The sequence below is a fragment of the Notolepis coatsorum genome (genome assembly GCF_963971535.1).
Source record: "Notolepis coatsorum genome assembly, chromosome: 6".
NCBI lineage: Eukaryota > Metazoa > Chordata > Actinopteri > Aulopiformes > Paralepididae > Notolepis > Notolepis coatsorum.
Window position 1 is genome coordinate 127,256,662 of NC_140170.1, and position 24,609 is coordinate 127,281,270.

The window sequence follows — 24,609 nt, forward strand, 5'->3', positions numbered from 1 at the left end:
TGGATATTGGTCCACATCAAATCCAAAGTTGTTTTGTTACTTATTTTTTTCTAATAATCCCCCATTACAAGTCTGTCCGTGCTTTGGCTGCGTTGGGTGCGTACTTGGGCATGAGCTCAGTGATTTTACGTATGAAGTCGGACTTCTCAGCGCAGCCTTTACACGACTCTCCCCACTCCTCCAGGATCTTCTTCAGGTCCTTTACTTTCAGCTTCTTCAGGTCCACTGTGCTCAGGTCCAGCTGCTTGTCTACAGAATGATGAGGATGATGGGAGGAGGGAGAGAAAAACGTTGTATTAATGTTGTAGAATACATAATTCCGGCAAAATCACACAAGGGGTTCTAGGTGTCGGAATAAGTTGTATCGGAACTGTATGTAAATTCATATGGTATTTTGAATCTTTGTTAAATTGTTATCTTGATATATTAGAATTAGGGATGCTCGATATTGGCTTTTTTACAGATACCGATATTGTCCAACTCTTAATTTCCGATACCGATATCAACCGATACCGATATATGCAGGGTCCCGCCCCCAGAAACTGAATAATTTCAGGTAATTAACATTACATATCTCTTGTCGTGTAATTAACACAACATTATGCATACTTTGACAATAAATAAAATAATAATTTGTTCTTACTTGCCTGGGTAAATAAATGTGAAAAAAAAATCTAATTTTTTTTGGATACAGATATCTTCCTATATCACATTTTTATGCCAATATCGGCCGATAACATCGGTAGGCCGATAATATCGGACATCCCTAATTAGAATACTTTTGATTTGTTTATTGATCAATTGATGTCACACCATCATGTTGATTAGAACACCTGCAGCTACAGTCACATCGCCCTTTGTATAGAGGCAAAGTAACTTTCTATCCACAGACGAAAACATTCTGTCCATTATGAGAATAAAATAAGTATTCAGTAAAGTAAGATTTGATAGCCAACAATAGCTCTGATGTTAGTAGATCATTAGATGTAACATTTGGTAGCCAACAGTAGCTCTGATGTTAGTAGCAGTGTAGAACGCCAATATTGGCAGAGAAGTATCCAGGAAAGAGACAGTAACAGAGCTCCCATCTCTTATCAATGTGGAACACCCTACCCAAAGCTGTAAAGGAATGTGAATCCCTGCCCACATTCAAAACCGCTCTTAAAGAGCACCTACGGGAGGCTGCAATTCGAAACTGGCCACCGTAAATGCCCAAAACCCCCACCACCTCCTAATAGACAGTCTCCTCCCCACCGCATGTATATATTCCCTCCCCGCCGTATGTATATTTCTCTCCCACCCACCCACCCACCCCCTCCTAATGTACAGTCCCCTCCCCATCATATGTATATACTCTGTCAGGATCTAGGGGTAACAGTACTGTATATTTGAATACCGTTTAAGTCACAAATGCATCAGTACTAAATACCTATATGTCCCTATGCCATAAATGTCATGTATGTTGTGTATGTCATAAATGTCTATATGAATTGAAAATGGGGGACCCTGATGGAAACAAGACTAACGTCTTTCTCAGGTCTGCATCCCCTTAACAATTGTGTGTATTGAGCCGTACTGTATTGTACCCATTCTGCAATCTGTTAAATAAAGTTCTCATTCATTCAACTCATTCACCGCCAGGGATTAGCCTTGTCCCGTTCTAGCTATGCCACACTTTAAAGATAGGGGGTGCGTCACCTTGTTTGTAGAGCTATATCAGGGTTCCCACGCTTGCCTTGAATTTTTTTTCCATGCTACCTCCTGATTTTCCAGGTACCATATTAAGTGATGATCTACAGGCCCCTGAAGTTTTCCGCCCCCATCCGCGCCCCCCTCCCCTCACACACACACACAACCCCCTAGGACACCTGACTACTTACTTGATAGCCAGTCAAGTCTACATTGTAAATTCTTAGAGATTATTATCTTATTGATAATATCAATGCATGAAATAATGCAACAAGCTGTAGATGAACAACAATTTATTGAACTGGAACTTTGAAACACATGAGCACTGGGATTGATATATGTTCTCTCTTCCACTCCTATCTCATCCTGTCCTCTTCTCTCTACACCTCCCCTCGTGTCAGCTCCCGTCTTCTCTTCCTACTCTTCTCAACTCCTCTCCACTCTTCTCCCTTTTCCTCTGTCATCCTCTACTCTCTTATCCTCCTCTTCTCCTCCTCCCCTTTCATCTTCACCCTTCTCTTCCTCCTCCCTCTTTCCTTTATTATTAGTCTTATTAGATTATGAGTCTTACGTAGAAGGGGTAATATGCCTACTCTTACTCTGTACAGTCTTTTGTAAATCAAACTAATGAACCTAAAAGGGAAAACATAAGGCTGGTTCCCCTGTGGTTCCTCAGTACAGCAACCCCACTAGTAAGCTTAGCTTTACACTTTCTCTGCCAAGGACGCCTAAACTCGTCATTCCCCGCCATGCTCATTCTGCCAATGACGCCGTAACACGTCATTGAGATCAATATTTCAAAAATCTGTGATCGCAATCATATTTCTCCCCCGGAGACTTGAGATCTACTGTTGATCCCCTCTCAACTCTCCAACGGTTCAAGAGCGCCATCTGGTGGCGGATCGGCGGATCGCCCAAACCGGAAACAGAAACTGGTGCTCATTCCAATTCGGTCCGATCACTCGCTAATAGTCCCGGGACTCGAGCTAGACACAATGGATAGCGATCCGTTACCAATAACTCAAACAACATGATTTGGACGTATATACTATTATACAACCTGGAGATGGATCGCATATTTCAACATCCCATAATAGGAATATTTTTGCTCCACGCTCATCGCCCAACGCTACGAGGAAGCTGCGGTGAGTTTCAGCGTTTTTTTTTACTATGTTCGATACAAACTGCTCTAATGATCATATCACCCACACTAGATGAATCATCCAACGTTGGCCACGGAATTATAAACGACCCCCCCCCCCATCCGGTCAACATCAGATGATAAGTAGTAACTTCTAGAAGCATGTCCATTTGAATTTTTTTATCTCACGCCGATCGCTATCAAACTGTATACAATCATCAATATAATGCATTTAGGGCTATAAATCACGTTCTGCAGAAAGCTGCAGAAAACGATAAAAACACTTATACTTTAGACCGTATTTTAGTATGAATATGTGAATGAAAAAGTATAACGTTGCTACACCCTGAACAATAGATACTTGATGTCGAATGGGCCATAGTAATGTCAATTTAGCAATACAATTTAAAAAGTTATAGCCCTGCAAAGAAGGGGAACTTCTCCATAGACAAATAGAGCTGGCAGAGGATGGTATATAGGGATGGGTACCTTTCACATTTGAACCGATACCGGTACCTGTGAATCGATACCGGTACCCAACGGTACCTTTTTCCGGTACTTTAGGCGCAAGAAATTTTATTTACCTACCCCAGTCGTGAAAAAAAATTATCCAAACTTCAAATAACTACAATTGACAGTTTTCGGCTTGCCATTGCTCCGACTGCTTTGTTGTTGAATCAAGTCAAATCCTAGGTAAGCATATATTGTGCGTGTGAACGTTGACATGAAAAGAAAAAAGTAAAAAAAAAAAAGAAAGGAAAGATTTCTTTTTTTTCTGTATCTCACTTGATTCGATACTCGGTAGTACCGACGTCAGGGCTGCCTCAGGGGGTGTGCGAGCAGTGCGGTCGCACAGGGCCTCGCGGGAAGGGGGGTCTCGCAAAAAAAAAAAAAAAAAAAAAAAAAAAAATTATTTATCATTTTTTTTATTTTTATTTTATTTTTATTTATTTTTTTGCGAGGCCCCCCTTCCCGCGAGGCCCTTTTTCATCACAGACCTAAAATCTAGTTTAGCTTATATGCTTATATATTTCACATTAGACACGTTTGTAGAATGTGTCTGACTTGTTCCTGGGTCTGCAGACACTCACTATTGGAGCTCAGCCTCTGGGGTTCTGCAGCAGACATACTATTGGTTTCAACGAAGGGAGTGGTTTTACTTACATCATGTGTAGTACGCCGGCGTGAGTCAGCTGTGTTTGACTATTTCGCGCGTGCAGCTTTTGACTATTATGCTTAGTTATGCCAGCCAAGACGAAGAAAGAGGTCGGTCATTATCAGTCGGTCGGTCACCAAGGAACGTTGACGAAAGGCCTCTCGCTAGCGGGACAAATGGCCGGAGCCTTGTCATGGTATAGCCATGATGATGTCGGCTAGTAGCTAGCTTAGCTAAAGGCTAACTAGCGTTAGCTAACCTAGAGACAGCCAAGATGAAGAGGATGGTCGTTTGGCAGATGAACTTCGTCAACTCCACGCGGTTGTCTCCATCCTCTTGGACGTTTGGTGAGTTTTTAACCTATTCTATTAACTCTATTCTATTCCCGCCGTGGACATCTCTCTCTCTCTCTCTCTCTCTCTGGAGCCAAACTGGCCGACTAGCTGTTGTAGTACTACTAGTAGCTAACGGTGTGTGGCCTGGTGTCAGCACCTGTATGTAGCCGCATAGCTTGCTTCTGCGTTAGCTAATGGTTAGCCATAGCCTGGTTGAGCTAACTGTTAGCCAGTTAGCTGTTTAGCTACGACGTTAGCTGCCGGCTGCGCTCGGCTGGGAACGTTCGTTTGATGCTATCAGTTAGCCTTGAGTTAGCTGTTAGCTTGTGCTACGACCATTGACATTAGCCGTGAGAATAGCAGGGGGTTATTTTTGTCCCGCCAGCGAGAGGCCTTTCGTCAACGTGGAGACATGTGTTGCGGCCTTTCGCCCTGCGTTCCTTGGTGCAGGTAAGATTAATGAAAATCATGACATTACCCCACTCTTCCTTCCTTCCCCTCCCGAATGTTTTGTTAATAACAATGTTTTTTTCCAGGCAAAACATATGTTACTTCACAACATTTGGAGATACGACATGTGCTGTGTGTGAATTCATTGTCTTGGTCGTTTGTGTAGCTTGGGTAGCGTTGGGCCGTTGGCCAAAGCTGTGTGTGGCCTGGTGTCAGTAGCCTACCTGGCTAGCCTTTAGCTGTCGGCCATTGGCTCCTTGCTGCTTTGTTTTCTCTGGTATAGACCCTCTTCTCTTTGGATTTAAGTGTTGATCTTTGTCCTTTTGGATCTATGTATATTCATGTTGCCTTTGTGAAGTTATCTTTTCCTTCCGTTTTGTTCTTTCATTAAAAGTTGAATATCCTTTAGGGGGTCATCTTTGCTTATCTCTCTCATACATGCTCTCTCTCTAACACACATGCTCTCTCTCTCTCTCTCTTTCTAACACACACACAGTCTGCCTATGGCGGCCTTTCTCGATGGCTAGGCTGTGCTCGCTAAGTCTGTACCTAGTCAAGGATCTTCAGTCACAGTGCTCAGGTATTCTGCCACTGTGTACTCTCTGTTTAGGGCCAAATAGCATTTCAATTTCTTTCCAATGTGTCTCTCTCTCTGTACACTGTATATTGACTGTAGAACGGGAGCTCTCAGTCAGGGGGGGGGGGCCTCGCGTTTAAATCTCGCACAGGGCCTCGCATTTCTCCCAGGCGGCCCTGACCGACGTGTTTCGGTTCGGTACCTCAAAAGTACCGAATTCGGTACCCATCCCTAATGGTATAATGATGTACATAAGCTTGGCGAAGAAAGTGTTAACAGTATAGATGTATAGAATCAGTCTAGGCCAGGCCACGTGAGCGGATCGGCGCGGCCGAGAAATCCGCTCTTCGCTCTTTAAAGCTTGGTCCGCTCCACTAATCGCTCATGTTGACCCCGCCCCCAAGTCGCTCTCTGCTCGCTCACCACTCACCTTGAATCGAGCGCTCCCCGCACCAGATCGCTCGGCAGATTTTTTATTTTTTTTGGAGCATGGTGTAAATGAGCTCAAACTACAACAGTCTACACCCCCTGGGCCCCTTAACAATTGTTTGTATTGAGCCGCATTGTAATTGTACCAATTCTGCAATGTTAAATAACGTTGTTTATCCATTCACTAGCTCTATTAAGCGATGATAGCTAGCCGAGCCACAATGCTATAGTCGCTGCCATTAACGTTAGCATGTAAGCTAACGACAACAACAATGGCGTCGATACTTTTTCTAACAGGAGTGAGTGACAAAGCCTGAACAGGATATCACAGGTTCACCCTCCTCATTGGTTGAAAATGGCCTTCATGTTTGTACATCGCCATCTGTTGCTTTGGCATTGTACTACATGTATATTAACATCAGTGTTAAACCACTGTGAGCGGCCTGGAGTGGATTGGAGCGGAGGAGAACTCTCGCTCCGGACGTCGCGCCGACACATTTTAAAACCCACTCCTCGCTCACGTCAAAACCGCCCGCTCCGCTCCCTGCGCCGCTCACGCTCCGATCCGCTCACATGCACTGGTCTAGGCATGATCAATGATTTTAAAAAAAATGCTCACCCCAAATGTTCCTAGTAGTATAATCTTTTTTAAGAAAAAAACAAAAGATCACAAAATAGCTAAAAGTAGATATAAGAATGAATGTTACAAAATGTATCAAGACTAGACTATTAATGTCAACTAGTATAGAAGTAATGTCCCAGCCTAATTTGAAAATGTATTTGTAGTTAGTTAGCAATGCAAGCTAGCCAACACTAGCTAGTAGCTAGTTAGTTAGCAAACTGAATGTTTGCTAGCTAGATTGCACTCCATGTGCTTGCATCATTAACAAAATCCAAAACAAACTCAAACTAAAGTTGCTAGCTAGTTAGCAAGATTGCACTGCTTACTAACTAACGTTGATAAACCCAGGTTTACCACACAGTTAAAACACAGCTACAGTATAAGGTCGCTTTCACATATAGTTTTGGTGGACTCGGTGCGGTTCTGGGGGTGAAGTTGCAACATTGTTGCATTCTTCATTTGGTTCGCCTGCGTTCACATAGGCGGACCGAGACCTTCTGAACAATGTCACGCGGTCGAAAAGGGCGCTTGTCTATTGGACAGTGGAAATGTGTGTGTGGCTGCAAGCCGTGTGTGCGCGCGCGCGTGTGTGAGTCTGTGTGTGGACTGTCTGCGAGCCCTCCAGATCAGCGGAGCGAGTTTTGACATGGCATTGATCCATTGTTCTATTGAAGCACATTACCACCATCCTCTCGCTAAACAACTTGTAGACCAATAATAATAGTATTGACGTGGCATTGATCCATTATTAATGCAGTGCGCCTCGGTAATAATAATAAGCCGCGTTTTTTCTTCCTTCTTCCCAAGATGCACAGTTAGATAGATAGATAGATAGATAGATTAGATGCAGTGTGCTTGTTTTGCAGCGAGTGCTGCGAGCAGTGGTAATAATAATCACTTCCTATATTTGGTTCGCGTTTGGTCCGCTGAAGCCGAACCGAGACCGACGTTTTCAGGCGGACCAGAGTTCGACTGTTTGGTCCGCGAACCGAGTTCGACGCGCATTCACACAGACCGAAAAACCGGACTATCGAATTCTGGTCCGAAAGTCCGGACCAAACAGCCCCTGTGTGAAAGCGACCTAAGAAGCATAAGAAGTTTCACTGTAGATGTCAAGGCTCCCGTGTTGGCTGGGAAATGCATGTATTTGACCCTTCTATTGAGATTGCGAGTAACATTATTATTCCCGAAGTCCACCAGTCCGAAACTATACTTTTTAAAGTCCATATCACCAACTGCATCAAATTCCAACATACCATATAGGATGCCAAGAGCATGCTCTACAACATGGGATCATCCATTTCTATCTACAGTAAACGCTGTTCACATGTAAAGGGTTTTTATAAACTCATCAAATAAAATTTTCCAGGACAACTGTTTCTATTTCCATGTAAGTGTTCACTTTTGCTCAGTTTCCATGACTTTTCCATACCTGGAAAATGAACAAATTAATTCCATGTTTTCCAGGTACCGTGGGAACCCTGTATATCTATATTATAGCTATGGAGACTAGGGATGCTCGATATTGGCTTTTTTACAGATACCGATATACCGATATTGTCCAACTCTTAATTTCCGATACCGATATATGCAGGGTTTCCCCCCCCCCCCAAAAAATGGAATAATTTCAGGTAATTAACATTACATATCTCTTGTTGTGGAATTAACACAACATTATGCATACTTTTGACAACAAATAAAATCAGAATTTGTTCTTACTTGCTTGCCTGGGTAAATAAAGGTTATAGAAATGTTAAAAAAAAAAAATTAAAATAAAATAACAGATACCGATATTACATTTGAATGCAGATATCGGCCGATAATATCGGACATCCCTAATGGAGACAATACTATAGTCAATCGACAGTGACTTTCTTCCTTCGAACATGCAAAAAAGATACTTTTTTTCATGCATATGTTCACGCATTATCCCGTGGTGAATATATAAGTATAGTTTAGGAGTGATCCGGGATAATTCCTGAAAAGCTTTAGTTATAGGGCGCTACGTGTATTCTACTATAGGCGTTGGCGTTTCTTGCCTGCACACGCTACACAGCAGGGGAGAACACACCACTGTGGATAAACGGGGCTACCGTGGACAGGGTGAGCAGCTTTAAGTAACTGGGGGTCCACATGTCAGAAGACCTGACATGGACAACACACATAGACTCCGTCGTAAAGAAGGCGAAGCAGCACCTCTACCACCTGAGACAGTTAAGGAAGTTCAGAGTATCGGGGAAGATACTCTAGTCCTTCTACTCCGGAGCTGTAGAGAGCATCTTGACTGGAAACATCACTGCCTGGTATGGAAACAGCAAGGCACAGGACAAGAAGGCCCTACAGAGAGTGGTGCGCTCAGCTGAGCGTACTACGGGTATTGCACTACCACCCCTGCAGGTCTTATATAACAGGGGGTGCAGAGCCTGCAGAATAATGAAAGACCCTCACCACCCAAACAACAGCCTGTTGGTGTGCCTGCGCACACCAGCAACTAGGACAGAGAGACTTCGTCTCAGCTTCTTCCCCCAGGCCATCAGTCTTGAACACTGAACTCTCCACACATACACACACACACTGTATACGCTCACACACTAACAGTCACTTTAGCACGAACACACACACACACATGCTGCACACGCTCACTCAACGGTCACTTTACACAATGAAAAGGTCACCGTTCTGCCTCCTCAGGCAGTGTATATGGTTTTTTTTTTTTTGTATTTTTTTTTTTTATTATTTTTTAAACAAACACATAAACAAACATGACAACACACAATAGGATATACAAATACACATATGCTCCAGCTCGTACCCCCCTCTCCCGGACCCCCCATTGGATAATCCAACCATTATAATTTGTTCCTAACCAGACACTACCATTATATGCTGGCTTTTATTCTCTCCACCACTTCTAACCACATTGTATATGGTTTTGATTTGCTCTGGCACCACCTGTTGGTCGAATGTGGTATATACAGGAAGTAGGACCTCATGGACAAACAGGAAGTGGTACCTCACAGATAAACAGGAAGTGGTACCTGCAAGCTCCCTAGAAGAGAGATCACATTATGAACATCACACCGTTTTCATCGGTTATAACTTATAATCCATTCGATTTGCTCCTTCGTAAGCATTGTCTGTAAGTAATCCGTAATGTTTGTAAGGCTATCTTTCATTTTTGGAGTATATTTGTCATCAATGGGACGTTGTTATGTTCGTATCCTATTACCTATGATACACGCTAATGGCCGATACAGTAGATGTTCATAATACTTGGAATGTTTAGTACAACATGTTTACATTTAATCATTTAGTAATCTTACTGTATACCTATACTTTCTACGTGCACTGGTAACACTATGCACGTCATTCTGTTTCAGTTTTATTCCTATCCTAGCAACATGTCAACAAGAACTACATTAACACTTTGAATGCCCATAACGAGAATTTTCATTTTTTCTCTTTTTTTATTTATTAGCGATCTGAATTCATATTTCATCAACCAAGTCTACCGTTGGTAAATCAGCCACCCCAGGCGCTCAGATGTGAAAAAAGCGCCCCCTATCGTCTCCCAGATGGTAATTCACCCTTTTGGATTGGACTCAATGAAAATGCATGAGAAAAAAAAAACCAAACTCCACATTTTACTTCTCACGCATGTAACCGGAGCCGATCAGCTTCATGCTGGACCCTCAGCACAGCGTGGTTACTGTGTTTTACAGTATATGCGTGGGATCAATAAAAGGATCGATTTTTGGAATGGCTATCAGGAATTGGAATAATCCATTTGGATACCATCTGATCTCAGGTAAGGAATCTATTTTACCAGTCTTAGGATAATCAGACCCGTTTTCACGGAGATATAAGCTTTTCCCCTATAATGTGATATGGCTGTTTGACTGTAAGAGCGATCAGGAACTGAGAGAATCGATTTTCAGCGCGCGGCACCAGCGTGCACACGTACACATATACTATCGATAATCTAGCGTTTATTTGAAAACGATTCATAAATAGGCCGAAAAATGACAACGTTCTAGAATATTACAGTACAGGGCGATTATCATGGAATCTCTTTTCCGTGAAAACGAGGGCTTTTCAAAATGCTATAAAACGGAAATGAACCGATAAAAAAACAATCCGTTTCGACAATGTTGACTGGAAATGAGTCATTGATAATGCGACGGGCAGATTAGACACATAGCCATAATTTAAAACATAGATTAGGCGATATTAATGCTAACATTGCAGTGGATGGTGGGCATTCAAGCACTAAATGTGTGCCCCCTGCTGGGCACTTAGTGTTAAAACAAGAAGCAAGGAAGCTACGTTTTGACTCTTGTGTTGCTTATTGAAGAGTTTGGCTGGCCGTCTACCTTTGATTAAAAACATCATTGGGAGGACATAACACGTGTTATCAGCCCGCCCCCTGAATGCCCACCACGACAATTAGCGTGTTATTTTTTTTATTAGCGATCTGAATTCATATTTCATCAACCGAGTCTCTCGTTGGGAAACCAGCCCCATCGCTTCATTTCCGTTTCATAGCATTTAGAAAACCCCTCGTTTTCACGAAAAAAAAGAGGATTCCATGATAATCGCCCCGTACTGTAATATTCTAGAACGTTGTCATTTGTCGGCCTATTTATGAATCGTTTTCAAATAAACGCTAGATTATCTATAGTAGGCCTGCCACGATAACACATTTTGCTGGGCGATTAATTGCCCCCGAGAATATCGCGATAAGCGATATTATTGCGACCGGTTAGAGAATTTTTTTTTGAGAAATTTATTTCCCAAAACTTTTATTTTGAAGCCCACCGCTCCGTCTTTTCCGGTGTTTTAGACTTTTATTTTGAAGCCCACCGACCGGAGCGGAAGTATTGTCGTTATTATCCTAGCAGCATCTATGAGCGGCCAACTTGTCTCGTCCGGTTCTGTGTTTTTGAGCTAATGATAAAACAAATGTAGAGATTGTTGGTGAGCAACTAACTTTAGGTTAGTTTTAACGTTAGCTACTAACGTTAGATGCAGCTACTACAGGCAATCAACGATGAGGAGGAAGCTTCAAAGCCGTATAGAATAGAATAGCCCTGTGGTGCGTAGGCACGGGAGCGCAACTCGATTACCTGTTATAATAAATTAATTCATGTTTAACTTGTCCCTGTGTCCAGTCCTTTGACTAGTCCCACCCGTTCATTGTAAACAATGATGCATGTAATTGTATTAACGTTATTCTGTGTTGTAGCTATGCTATACGTTGTATTTCGTTTGTTAGCTATTTAGCTAATGTTGTTGGCATTGAATGAGCATCAACACTAGATCTTTAATCTTTATTTAGCAGTCCAGTTTCTCCGGGCAGTAGCGAGTAACTACTTGGGTCTAAAAATAGCTAACGTTACACTACAAAGAACGCTATTTGGTTAAAAGGAGCAACACTATTGAGAAATGTAGTTAAGCTATATGTGGCGTTGCTAGTGCCCCACGGAGCTCCCGTGCTGTGCTCTGTAGTAAGGCCAGCGGCCCCCCACACGGAGTGACTGACGAGGGGTACTGGTTCCGCCTCATTAAAACAAACGCGCAAATAGCAATTAATCGCGCCCGTCAAAATCATTGCATTAATTTTAATTATCGCGGCAATTAATCGATTTATTGCTTATCGCGGCAGGCCTAATCTATAGTATATGTGTATGTGTGCACGCTAGTGCCGCACGCTGAAAATCGATTCTCTCAGTTCCTGATCGCTCTTAGAGTCAAACAGCCATATCACAAAAAAATTTAAAAGCGTATATCTCCGTGAAAACGGGGTCTGATTATCCTAATACTGGTCAAATAGATTGCTTACCTGCTTACCTGCTTACCTGAGATCAGATGGTATCCAAATGGATTATTCCAATTCCTGATCGCCATTCCAAAAATCGATCCTTTTATTGATCCACCGCTGTACAACACATAATCCCCGCTGCTCTGAGGGTCCAGAATGAAGCTGATAGACTCCGGTCACATGCGTGAGAAGTAAAATGTGCAACCCGGGTATTTTTTTCTCATGCCTTTTCATTGAGTCCAATCCAAAATGGTGAATTACCATCTGGGAGACGATAGGGGGCGCTTTTTTCACATCCAAGCGCCTGGAGTGGCTGATTTACCAACGTAGACTCTGTTGATGAAATATGAATTCAGATCGCTAATTTAAAAAAAGAGAAAAAACGAATATTCTCATTATGGGCATTCAACCCGCGGGGGGTAAACCCGAGAAAACTCGGGTTGGGCATCCAAAGTGTTAAGGGGATGCAGACCAGAGAAAGACGTTTGTCTTGTTTACATCAGGGTCCCCCATTTTCAATTCATAGACATTTATGACATACACAACATACATGACATTTATGGCATAGGGACATACAGGTATTTAGTACTGTGTTGTGTTTTACGAGGGAATATTAACCTGTAAAACCCATAGAGCTGGAATTAAACCACCATATATACGAATACAACATCCTCATTCTTCCCGACATTACTGCATGACTGATCACTACAAATACGTTCACTGCCACCGATTGGACAAGTATTATGCACCTGCTGAGAGAGAATGTTTTTTCACTGAAGATGCAAACTTCTGTTCTCAACCATCATTTTCTTTGGACAATAAACCTTATAAACTACATCAGCTGCAGCCTGGACGCGTCTATGCCTTCTACAACGCTGTTCGGTTTCCGCGTTGCCGTTTTGCGCTCTGATTGGCCGAGCGCATAAGCCCCATAATACTCTCCCCGCTGTTGAAAGCCGGAGCACGGAGGGTTGTTGATGAGCGCAGCGAGCTAACAATATACTCGTCATCACCATACATAACGCTTATATTGAAACACGTTGACATTAGGGCCGTTCTTTCAACCTAAAAGTGCACACGTTAGTTAGCCAGCAACCAGCCAGGTACAGACATTAGCTCCCAGAACGACTAGCCACGTTAGTTAGCCAGCAACCAGCCAGGTACCGACGTTAGCTCCCGGAACGATTAGCCATGTAACCCTCTGCTGGCGAGTAGAGCTGCCGCGGTATTGATGTTTTCCTTACCGCACAGATTTGCAAAATATTTCCTACCGCCGCGGTTATTACAAAAAATTTAAAAAAAAAAGTTTGAATGCATTTTTTTTTTAGTAGTAGTAGTCTACTCTTTATAGCATATAGCCTGCCTCTAGTCTAAATGTCTATCTTTAGAGGATGACTTTGCAGCATGAATATTGTTTGGGATTCGGCAAGCACGCATTAGTTATTGAAAGTGAAACACGGATTCGAAGTTTCCCCTCTGGTCGTGCGCAGTTCACTCGGTGTCGCGGGCAGGGGTGGTTACCCCTAACCCCCCCGACCCTTTCTTATTATTATTACTATAAAGTTACTACTTTATAATAAAGGCATTCGTTTTGTGGCATTAACATTATATAGTTATACGTTCAATAACATCAGCGTATTTACCGGGCCATAGCAAGGCAAGCAATACTCTATTCATATCTCAGTTCCTTTCTTTGCTCAGAGCGTGCTGAGTTGTCCCATTCTGCGGTCTGTTAATAAAGTTTTCAATCAGACAAGTGTATAGAACGAAGGGCTTTTATTATAACATTCGTTGCAGACAGTAAAATCATTATGTCTCGTTTAGTACTCCTTAGGAGCGATGGTAGTCCACTCCGGCGGAGAGTTAAAGCTAACGTTATTAGCCGTGTTGTGATGAGCTGACATTCAGGAAGTAAAAACCTAATACGCGCTTGCCGATTGGTGGTAACACACTGCATGACGCTACAACGTGTGACGCGTCTATCTTCTGACCAATCAGTGGTCTGCAATGTTTCACGTGACTTTTCTGGTACCCAATAGGGTCGCTTGGAACCTCGATAGAGGAGTAGGGTATATCTGCAGAGCCGCAAGCCCAACGAGAGGGTAATTTATTATTATTATTATAAAAAACAGCGGTGACGCGGTATTCAGCCTACTCTGCGGTGGCCGTGATGTAACAGCGATACCGCGGTAATGCGGTAATCGCGGCAGTTCTACTGGCGAGTGCTGTACAATCAACTCCGTGTCTGTAATAGCAGTCTGTGACGTCACGGTATTGAGAATCATACCGGCGGGATCTCGAAATACCCTGGTATACCGCAATACCGTCATACCGCCCAAGCCTAGTGTACAAATGACACACCAGTAGAAGTCATTATTGCAACTGCAGAGCCAGCGGCGCTATCAGGTGCGGTCTGGGGACCGCTTAGCAGCGCCACCCACCCAATGGCTGAATTGGAGTATTGCACTGTGCAGGCACAACTGTGAGCTCTGCGGCTCTGCAGTTGCATGCATCCAGCACAGGCATAATCCAGCACAGGTCGTGAGGGAATTATTTTCACAGGACATTAAGACCAGAGATATTTAAATATATCGGACTTCAACAGATTTCCCCGGTAAAAAAAACTGTAATTACCGGACAACGGAAACCCTTAGTAAACTGTCGGGGGCATTTTGTGACCCCCTTAACTGATTCGAGGGCATTTTGTCCATTTTCACAGGCATTTTGCCCCAATTAATTTCTAACCCTGGCACAGTCACTTTAAAAAATAAAAAAAATAACAGGAGTGGTTCTTGTATAGTAAAGAGATGGATATAGCAAGATAGCATAAGGATATATAGTATAACTGTAGATTGTATAGTATAGCATTGTATAGTAGTGTACATAAGACAGTGCCTCATCCGTAGCCAACATTGTATTGCACTATCGCAGGACCTTAGCATGTCTTACCATGCTTTTTTTTTTAAACTTTATGTACATTATACCCGTTATGTCTTATTCTTATTACTTGTATTATTGCACAAATGTCTTATTCTCATTCCTATTCTTATTACTTGTATTATTGCACAATCGCCACGGCCATGACCTCCCACATTTCACTGTATGCTTGTATGCCGTGACAAATAAAACTCTTGACTTGACTACCATTTCCAAATCAAATGTATAATGGGTATTATGTTTCATCATGAATGCATGAAAGGGGGGGGGGGGGGGGGGGGGTGTCGTTTTTTTATGCTTTGATCGCCAGTAACGGCATTCGTGTTGAACACTACAGACGCTGATCAGCTGGATCGATATGAAAACATTGTTGGATCAAGCTTAAATTGATGTCAGATAGTCCTTACCTTTGATCGGGGGTATTCCAAAAATAATATTCCAATTGTCTGATCACAATTTCCAGTATTGGTGTCCATCTGGTCCCGGATATAATTTGGCACAACTTACGGATCGAGTGTGACAGATGCGTTTCGAAGTGGTCGGATGAAGCGATTTACTCTGCTCTGTCTAAATTTAGCACCCGGAGGGATTTGAGTGTAACACAGGGTGAGATATAAGGTTTCAAAGGGTGGGCGACACTGCCAAATAGGCAGGATCTGGCCGGTACTGCGCCCCTCGGGGTCCCAGTATGCCTTTTAACGGCAATATACAGATCCGTGACATTGAATAGAATATTAAAAATCGAAAAAAAGAAAAACAGACCAAATAACGAGTGTAACTCGTTGGCGTTCAACACATGGCGCCCAATAACGAGTAAACTTGTTGTTGGTGGGGAATGAGTTAGATTTTTTTCTGATGGCTGATAGGTAGGTAGACATACAACTATTTAGGGGGCAGTGGTGGCCTAAAGCTTAGAGAAAAAGGTTTGACTGGATGGTCGACGGTTCAGGAAAAATCAGGGAGGGGAAGTGAATGAATAACTCTCTCCCGTCCCTCAATACCAACCGATGAAGTGACCTTGAGCAAGGCACTTAACCCCCCCAACGCCCAACTTCTCCAGTGGAGCTGCTCAGTGGTCAGACTGTGGTTGTACTGGGCAGCAGTTGTGAATCAAACTGTGTGAAGGTGAAGCAGGGCGTTGTTGAAAGAGCATTTGTGCTCAGAGAACCTACCATGGGTAAATAAAGGTTAAGAAAGCTTTACCTGTCAGAATGCCATTAGACTATGAATTTAATAAAATGTGTGCAATCAGTGCATGGTAGAGACTCGGGTTCCAGCTGGCAAGCTGCACTCATTCGTAGCTAGTTGTAAGCAATAGTTTGAATGTGGATTTTCATAGTAGTTGTAGTGGACCAATACTTCAGTTGCTTCTATGCAACTGAAGTATTGGGGGGGTTGGGTACATTGGAATACTGACAAAGCCATGCTTGGTCTTTATTGTACAACTGGGTTAGGACATTTGTAGGGGCCAGTTTTGAATTGCAGTCTCCCGTAGGTGTTCTTTGAGATTGTTTTTGAAGGTGGGTAGTGATTCACATTCCTTTACAGCTTTGGGTAGGGCGTTCCACATTGTTGTGGCATAATTGCGAAACGTGTTTAGTCCCTCGTTTGAGCCGAATCTGGGTTTTACATGATTTGTGGAGCTCCCTCTGGTGTTGTGATCGTGGTATTCACTGACCTTTGGGTACCTTGGTCGTGTAGTGTATCTTGTAGACCAGGCCCATTGCAAGTTGCTGTACTCTGTCGTCTACTCTAAGCCATCCTAGGTTGGCAAAGTGTGCAGGGGTGAGGTGGGTTCTAGGAGTCAGGTCAAGCAGTAGTCAGACTAGTTTGTTTTGAGATGTTTGTAATTTGGTTTTTAGTGCCTTTGAGGTGCTTTGGTACCATGAGGTGCAAGCATAGTCGTAGTACCCTTGAATGAGTGCTCCTGCCAGAGTCTTCAGGGTATTCTTGTTTACCAGGGAGGAGATCCGGTACAAGAATCGAGTTAGTTGATTGACTTTTTTTATTACACTGGATGCCATTTTGTCACAGGAAAGATTAGCCTCTAGGATGGAACCCAGGTAGGTAATTTCATCTTTCCTTGTGACAATATTGTCACCCACTGTAACTGAGAAGCCGTCGGTCTTGCCAAGTTTGTTATTTGAACCGAAGAGAATGGACTCTGTTTTGCCCATGTGTAATGATAGTTTGTTGTCGGCGAGCCATATGCAGATTTTGCCTAGTTCCGAGCTGAGGGTTTTTTCAACCTGTAACTTGTTCTTGTCAGAGACCAGCAGGGCTGAGTCGTCCGCAAACAGGAACAAGTTGCAGTCACAAGCTGACGACATGTCATTTGCATAAATTAGGAACAGTAGTGGTCCTAGTATGCTTCCTTGTGGAACACCACAGTTCACTGTGAGGGGGGGGGGGATAGGGTACCGTTTACCTCTACCATCTGTTCTCTCCCCTCCAGGTAGGATTGTATCCAGCTCACTGGTCTTGACCTGATCTCGGTTTAGGTGGTCTCGACTACAACACTGGTCATTTCCTTCTGAATATGCCCCCATAAGCATTCATTTAACTGAAATAGGCCCAAGCATATATTGTTCAATGTTGTTTTGAAAAAATTTCTTCCCGGGAGAAAATGCACCTGGACCCCAGTCATGTCTATTTCCTGGGGCAAACGGCAGGGTGAAGGCACTTTGTTACCCCGGGAATCACCTAGCAGCATAACCTGGCTATGGCATGCATGCATGTCCCCCGCAAAAACATTGGTGCACACAGAGGTGTCCCTTTTCCATTTTGCACTCCTGCTTACTCAAAGTGTCAAGTGTTGCATAGTGGTGGTTAAAGGGGAATGCCACCCATTTTAATAATTTACATTATGTTCTTTCTGTGTCCCAGGACACATCAGACAACCATCTCCTAAATCTAGAAATAAGAGAGAATCTATGATGTAACTGGGATGTGTAATCTGAGGTTAGTCCATAGACCATGAGCAGGCCTCTGATTTTATGAGGCCATACAAGTTTGTTTATTGTTTATTAACATGGCAGCAGCTACTAAACAGCTACTGTTTGTGTCAGTTCTTAATGCCCAAATGAGGTTTTAATTCTGGCTCAGACCTAGCAATGCTAGAATATAAATGTAATTTGGGTGTAAGGTTTTTTGTATTGTGCAAGTCAGATCAGCTTCCCAATTTCAATTGCATCAGAATTGTCCATATTCACACAACGGCCATTTTATTCTTATGTCATGCTCAGGTTGGATTCCTTTCCACCCTGTATTCCCCAGAAGGAATCCCAACCCGAGCACGACATAAGAGCAACATGACCACGTGGTCAGGTCACTAGAGGAGGTGTTACTGTAATTGTATTTTGTGGCAAGCAAAATGGCAATTTACCAGGTAGAATGACAGGGGAGATGGTGGTGGGGGAGGGGTCCATTGAGTTCAATGCGGTCCACAGTTCATTCGGCTTTTCTGTCTTATCCATAGCTATGTGCTTATTCTGTTGCAAATGTCTGATTCATTCAAGTTCAAGCTTTCATTGTTTCTGTCTTTAGACAGAATTTCGGTCCATAGGGAATGAATGGCAGAACTAGTGTAGAAGCTGCATTTTTTTTGTTTGACCTTTTACCTTTACCTTACCTTTTGTAAATTGCGACAGTGATCTCAGAAAAAAAATGGAATTGGACATTTCTATCTCAACTTATGACAATTTCTTTGAAAGTCATGCTCCACATAGACACGAATTGGTTCTCCACTCTAGCTAAAATCAGATTTTTTACCGTTCCTGCCCTTGTTTTCCGATCGCCACCCAGGCCACAATTGTCGACGGAATTACACAATATCGCACATAACCCTTCACATAACCCTTCAAGTGCTCATATTAAGACGACTAAGCTTCATCTCTTATCGTTTTGCTTTAATCATCGTGAGAGTGAAGGATGCCTCAGCCCTCATTGAAATACATTGGGTCCATAGTGCATAGACACCCGCAATACTGAGTATATATATATAAAAAAATATATATATTTTTTTTTTTTTTATAATTAAAAAACGAAGGTTCGAACGTCAGGGAGGGGAAGTGAATGAATAACTCTCTCCCGTCCCTCAATACCAACCGATGAAGTGACCTTGAGCAAGGCACTTAAACCCCCCCCCCCCCCCCAACGCCCAACTTCTCCAGTGGAGCTGCTCAGTGGTCAGACTGTGGTTGTACTGGGCAGCAGTTGTGAATCAAACTGTGTGAAGGTGAAGCAGGGCGTTGTTGAAAAAGAGCATTTGTGCTCAGAGAACCTACCATGGGTAAATAAAGGTTAAGAAAGCTTTACCTGTCAGAATGCCATTAGACTATGAATTTAATAAAATGTGTGCAATCAGTGCATGGTAGGGACTCGGGTTCCAGCTGGCAAGCTGCACTCATTCGTAGCTAGTTGTAAGCAATAGTTTGAATGTGGATTTTCATAGTAGTTGTAGTGGACCAATACTTCAGAACTTTGCTTCTATGCAAAGTCTACAGGCAAACAGTGTCCGTCCGCCGAATCTTGCCATGTAAATGACGGAATCCAAATATTTTCCAAACAGTGCTTCTCAGATGTTGAGGAGTAATGTTAGTAGTAGCCTAGCCGATAAGACTGTATATTGACTGTATATTGCCAGTCGCTGACCAAATACAGTCAGGAATATATCCATAAGGAAATATTTAGGTCTAGAGATTGAAGGCCGTGTGCACTTGGGACTTGGATTCTGAAGAGCAGGGGCACTGTCACATGCTAAATAATCAACACACCTGTGTCATATTGACAAGGAGCCGTAGTCTACAGCCTTACTCAAAAGTCAATAGGCGAGTGAATAAAAGTGAAGAAATTAATTTTCAATCATCTGCACGGGTCATTTCATAACCACGAGCATCCGGAGACCTAACGCACCTAGGTTGCAACGCATCTTCATTATCTGGACCTATGGATGGATGGATTTATTCCTGACTATATTCAGCCAGGGACTGGCTGGGGACAGGATGTAGTTACTAGTTAGCATGCCGACAACACTAGCTAGCAGATAAACTGCACCGTGAGATTTGTGTGACTGAATCAGTGAACGGGAACGGGAGCCAGAGTTGTGTTCAAGAGCAGCGTTTCAGAACGTGGTCATGAAAATATACCACTGTTATCATACATTCAAATGGTACATTTTGCATTTTAATTCAAATAAGATTTTACTTTTTAAATGCGTCCCGACAGCTCTAACAGTGGGCTAAATCACATGTAGTGGAACCAGGGGACGTACCGTATTTAAGTTCACAGATCTGACCATCTTTCTTCTTGAGTTTCTCACAGATCTTCTCCACGGGGACATGGGAGCTCAGAGGCTTGGACACCTCGTTGACAATCTTGGTGGCTGCGTCAATGGTCCCTCCAATGTAGTAACACTAGGGAGCAGGGGGGGGGGTTACATTTAAATTAAATTCCATCCCTGATTGACATTGATTTCACCCAAATGCTTTGATTCAGCATTTGAACAGAGAAGACATCATAATATCAGACATCCAAAGAACAGATACATGCATACATAAAGATAAACAGACACATGCCGAGATACACACACGAAAAGCGCATACACAAAAACGTTGCACACAGACACAGAGATACACAGACACGCAAGACTGGCTGGGAGCAACAGGCAGCTACAGTGATGACATGTGATAACAACTCAAGATCTGGGCTGCATCTCAAGAGGCAGGAGGATATTGGTTAGAGGATTTATTTAAATTTTTATAATAATAATAACTTCACTATATTTGTTAAGAGATGGCTGGAAAACATGACATGGCTGCAAGACATTTGTAAATAATATGTCCAGGCTAATATGTTTCAGGCTGCAATTAAAACTTTTAATCTGAGAGTGCTGGTCCGGCTTCCTGCTTTCTTCTACTTAATCTTCGGGATTTCAGCACCCAGTGTCAGACATTGTGAGCGTGGTCTAACTCGACTTTTAAATAATATATGTCCCAAATTTAAATCTGACAGATTAAAAATATCAAGAATTGGCCTACGTAGAGCCTAGGCTTAATTCTGTTTCACTGTTATTTGGATAACTGGGTAGTACCAGCTCTAGAAATACCCTTTTGATGCAAGTGATGCAAGCCTTTTGGGCACTTGAGGACAAACTCAAATCAAAGATTTACTAAGCATCATTTAGACAAACATTTCTCAAACCTAGGCACATTGCTGACTGAGTGTTACCTGCCTGAGAAATACTACCCCACACAGACTACTCCCAGGCCAATTCTTTTGACATCTAGACTAGTACTCACCCTACTTTATAGCACACAGGAATAACCAAATACTAAGTAGGCCTTTTTAGTAGAATGAATGAATGAAAATCACAATAGTATGGAATATGAAACCAAAAAGATTGAGAAGCGGTTACGACTAGTCGTGTCTCTCTTGCATTTCCTTATTCACTTACAAACCGGTTTTCTTTGCCCTTGGCATCTTTGCAGGTCTTCATCAAGGCCTTCTCGATATCTGCACTGGTGAACTTCACATCATTGTCGTGTAACGACTGGTAAAAGTTCCCGAGGAAGGTCACACACACTGAAACAAAGGAGAAAATACATAACTATGTTTTGCCTAGGTGCTGGTTGCCATTAGCATCATTAACAAACTGTTAAAGCAATATTTTACTGTAGTATAACATTTAACTCTCATTCACTCATCAGGTCTTATGTCCTCATATGAGGAGCAGTCAACTACAGTACAAACACTTTTGTTTAACTTATAGGTGTGTGTGTCACCATGTGTATTCTTCGACCATAAGCAAACTATATGTGTGTATGTAAGAAAGCATGGTTATGTTTGTTATGTGCATGTGTGTTAAGTACAACAGCAGAATACATTTCTAAATATCACCATCTTGTTAAGATACATCCATCAAGGAAGCCATGTACTTTTCCCTCCTAGGGTCCCTTCCCTTGTATCCATTAGCTATGTTCAGCCTGGCTGGGGCTAGACAGGAGTAGCCTAAACACACCACCAACTGTGGTACACAAGCTAAACATACGATGATACATCAGTCCCCGCCAGCTTTTACAAGGTTGGTCTTATCTCAGCCAGGGTCTAAAGACAATGGAGACACTCACTGTGTGCCAGACAGGCTACAGCACAGCTAAACCCTGGCTAGTGGGGACAAGGCTAACTTTATTTTGGCAATGGGAGTGTGTTTCTTCAATTGAGCGCTTATAAGATATTCCTTCACGGATTCCCTTGGGGGAAATTTGGGTGTCATAGCATCATGGGGAGGGTCGGTACAGGCATGGGCAGGGAAATGGATGAAAGACACAAATATAGGCAGTCAAATTATTTAAAACTAGCCTCTACAGTAATCTACCACCAGCTCCTTGGTCTTGCTGATGTTGAGTTGCAGGTGGTTGCTGTCACTCCACCCTACAAAGCTCTCCACCAGGGCTCTCTGTACTCATTCCTGTTGTCATTCTGTTGTCATTCTGTGATGTAACTTACAATGGAGGAGTCATCTGAGAACTTCAGTAGGTGGCACCCACTCAAGTTATGGCATAAATCGGGAGGTGTAGAGGGTGAGCAGGAAAGGTGACCACACAGTTCCTTGGGGGGCGCCAATGTTCCTGCCCTAAAGTCTGACGTACTGTGGTGGGGCAGTGATCCAGGCCACGCTCCAGCCTCATCACGTGAGCTTCTCCACTAGCCTCATCACCGTTAGCTTCTCCACTAGCCTCATCACGTGAGCTTCTCCACTAGCCTCATCACCGTTAGCTTCTCCACTAGCCTCATCACCGTGAGCTTCTCCACTAGCCTCATCACGTGAGCTTCTCCACTAGCCTCATCACCGTTAGCTTCTCCACTAGCCTCATCACCGTGAGCTTCTCCACTAGCCTCATCACGTGAGCTTCTCCACTAGCCTCATCACCGTGAGCTTCTCCACTAGCCTCATCACCGTGAGCTTCTCCACTAGCCTCATCACGTGAGCTTCTCCACTAGTCTCATCACCGTGAGCTTCTCCACTAGCCTCATCACCGTGAGCTTCTCCACTAGCCACTGGAGAAGAATATGATTCTCACTGAACTGTGTGACCTCTCCAGGTGCATGTAGGCTCTGTGGAACATGTAGATGATGGCATCCTTCACCCCCATGTTTGCCCAATATGACAACTGCAGGGAGTCGAAGGAGTCACGCACCAGGGGCTTGAGGTGTTTAGCCAGGTATAGTGTGTTTACTAGTATAAATACATTTTCTTTTTCTTTTTTTAAGACGGGTTTCGTCTCTGGACCCAAAAGAAACGGGCCCATAGTAGGTCGCCACCATCAAGCCTAGTCACTGCAATACCCTCCAATTTTTATCATATGAGGTACCTACAGACAGACTACAGTTCTATGTGCTTACTAGCCCCTTTCGTGACTGATTTTTTTTTGCATCAGTCACGAAAGGAGCTATGTGCTTACTGGGTCAGGACTCAGGATCATAGTAGTTAGGTATAGACACTCCAACTACTATCACATTTGGCAGTTTTCATAGTTATTCGTTTATATTAACTTTTGAAAGAGGTACAATAAACGTCATATGATGTAAGAAGGATAACATTAAATAATTAAATGGGTTCATTCTTTGTGAAACGGATCCATTAGGCATAACGTTAGGCATTAACACACAAAACTAAAACGTTGTCGTCGTTTCCATGGATACAATCATCCTTATTCTACATCCCCTTAGCTAGCATCTGGGAGAACAACTTTAAAAACTGTTACAGTAAAGCGAAATCAAAAGTTAATTGGGCCGTGTTGGCCGGAAAACAGATGATGTAGCTAACATGGCTAGCTTGCAGAGAGACACCCACCTTCACAGTCTCCATCCTTCAGAGCTCCGCTACTACTTGGCACCAGGCTGAGTGCGATGGCCACAGACAAGCCACTTAAACACAACATTTCAAAACGAATAAGTGACTTGGAAAAGGTCTATTCCGCTGAAGAAATCTACGACGATATGATCGCACACATGAGTTAGAGAACAGATGCCGGTAAAGTGGACACGCAGTGTTCCTGCTTGTAAAAAGCTTCCTCCTAACACGTCGTACTAGGCTGGCATTTCATTGGTCCACATCGGAGACCTTTCCTGTAGTTTACCACGCATATCCCCCTGATTGGACAAAGGGCATTCCGGGAGCACCGTCCAGTTGGCGCATTTTGATTGGGTTAGAGCCAGTTCGTACTTAAACAATGTAACCTCGTTCCCAGTTGATAAAGCCTGGTAAAGAACTACTGCCGAAAGTGTCTATGGGTATGGGGTAGAATTTCCGGTGTATGTACTTCCCCTGGAAGCTGCCTCCGAATGGAGCAACAAATTTGCCGAATCCTGTCGGCAAACAAGCTAGAACACACCGGTCGCGTCTATACTTTCCACAAGCTAGTTGTCTTTCCGCGTTGCTCTGATTGGCC

General features: G+C 43.1%; 1 protein-coding gene across 1 annotated transcript; it reads right to left on the reverse strand.

Moving 5' to 3' along the window:
* manf (mesencephalic astrocyte-derived neurotrophic factor) lies at positions 1-24,240 on the reverse strand. Its single transcript, XM_084316912.1, has 4 exons — positions 24,012-24,240; positions 21,612-21,739; positions 20,430-20,571; positions 1-249 (listed from the first exon to the last, which is right to left on the reverse strand). Exons 1-4 carry the CDS (start codon positions 24,097-24,099, stop codon positions 65-67), a joined length of 543 nt encoding a protein of 180 aa, XP_084173038.1. The 5' UTR covers positions 24,100-24,240; the 3' UTR covers positions 1-64.
* Between the last annotated feature and the right edge of the window lie 369 nt (positions 24,241-24,609).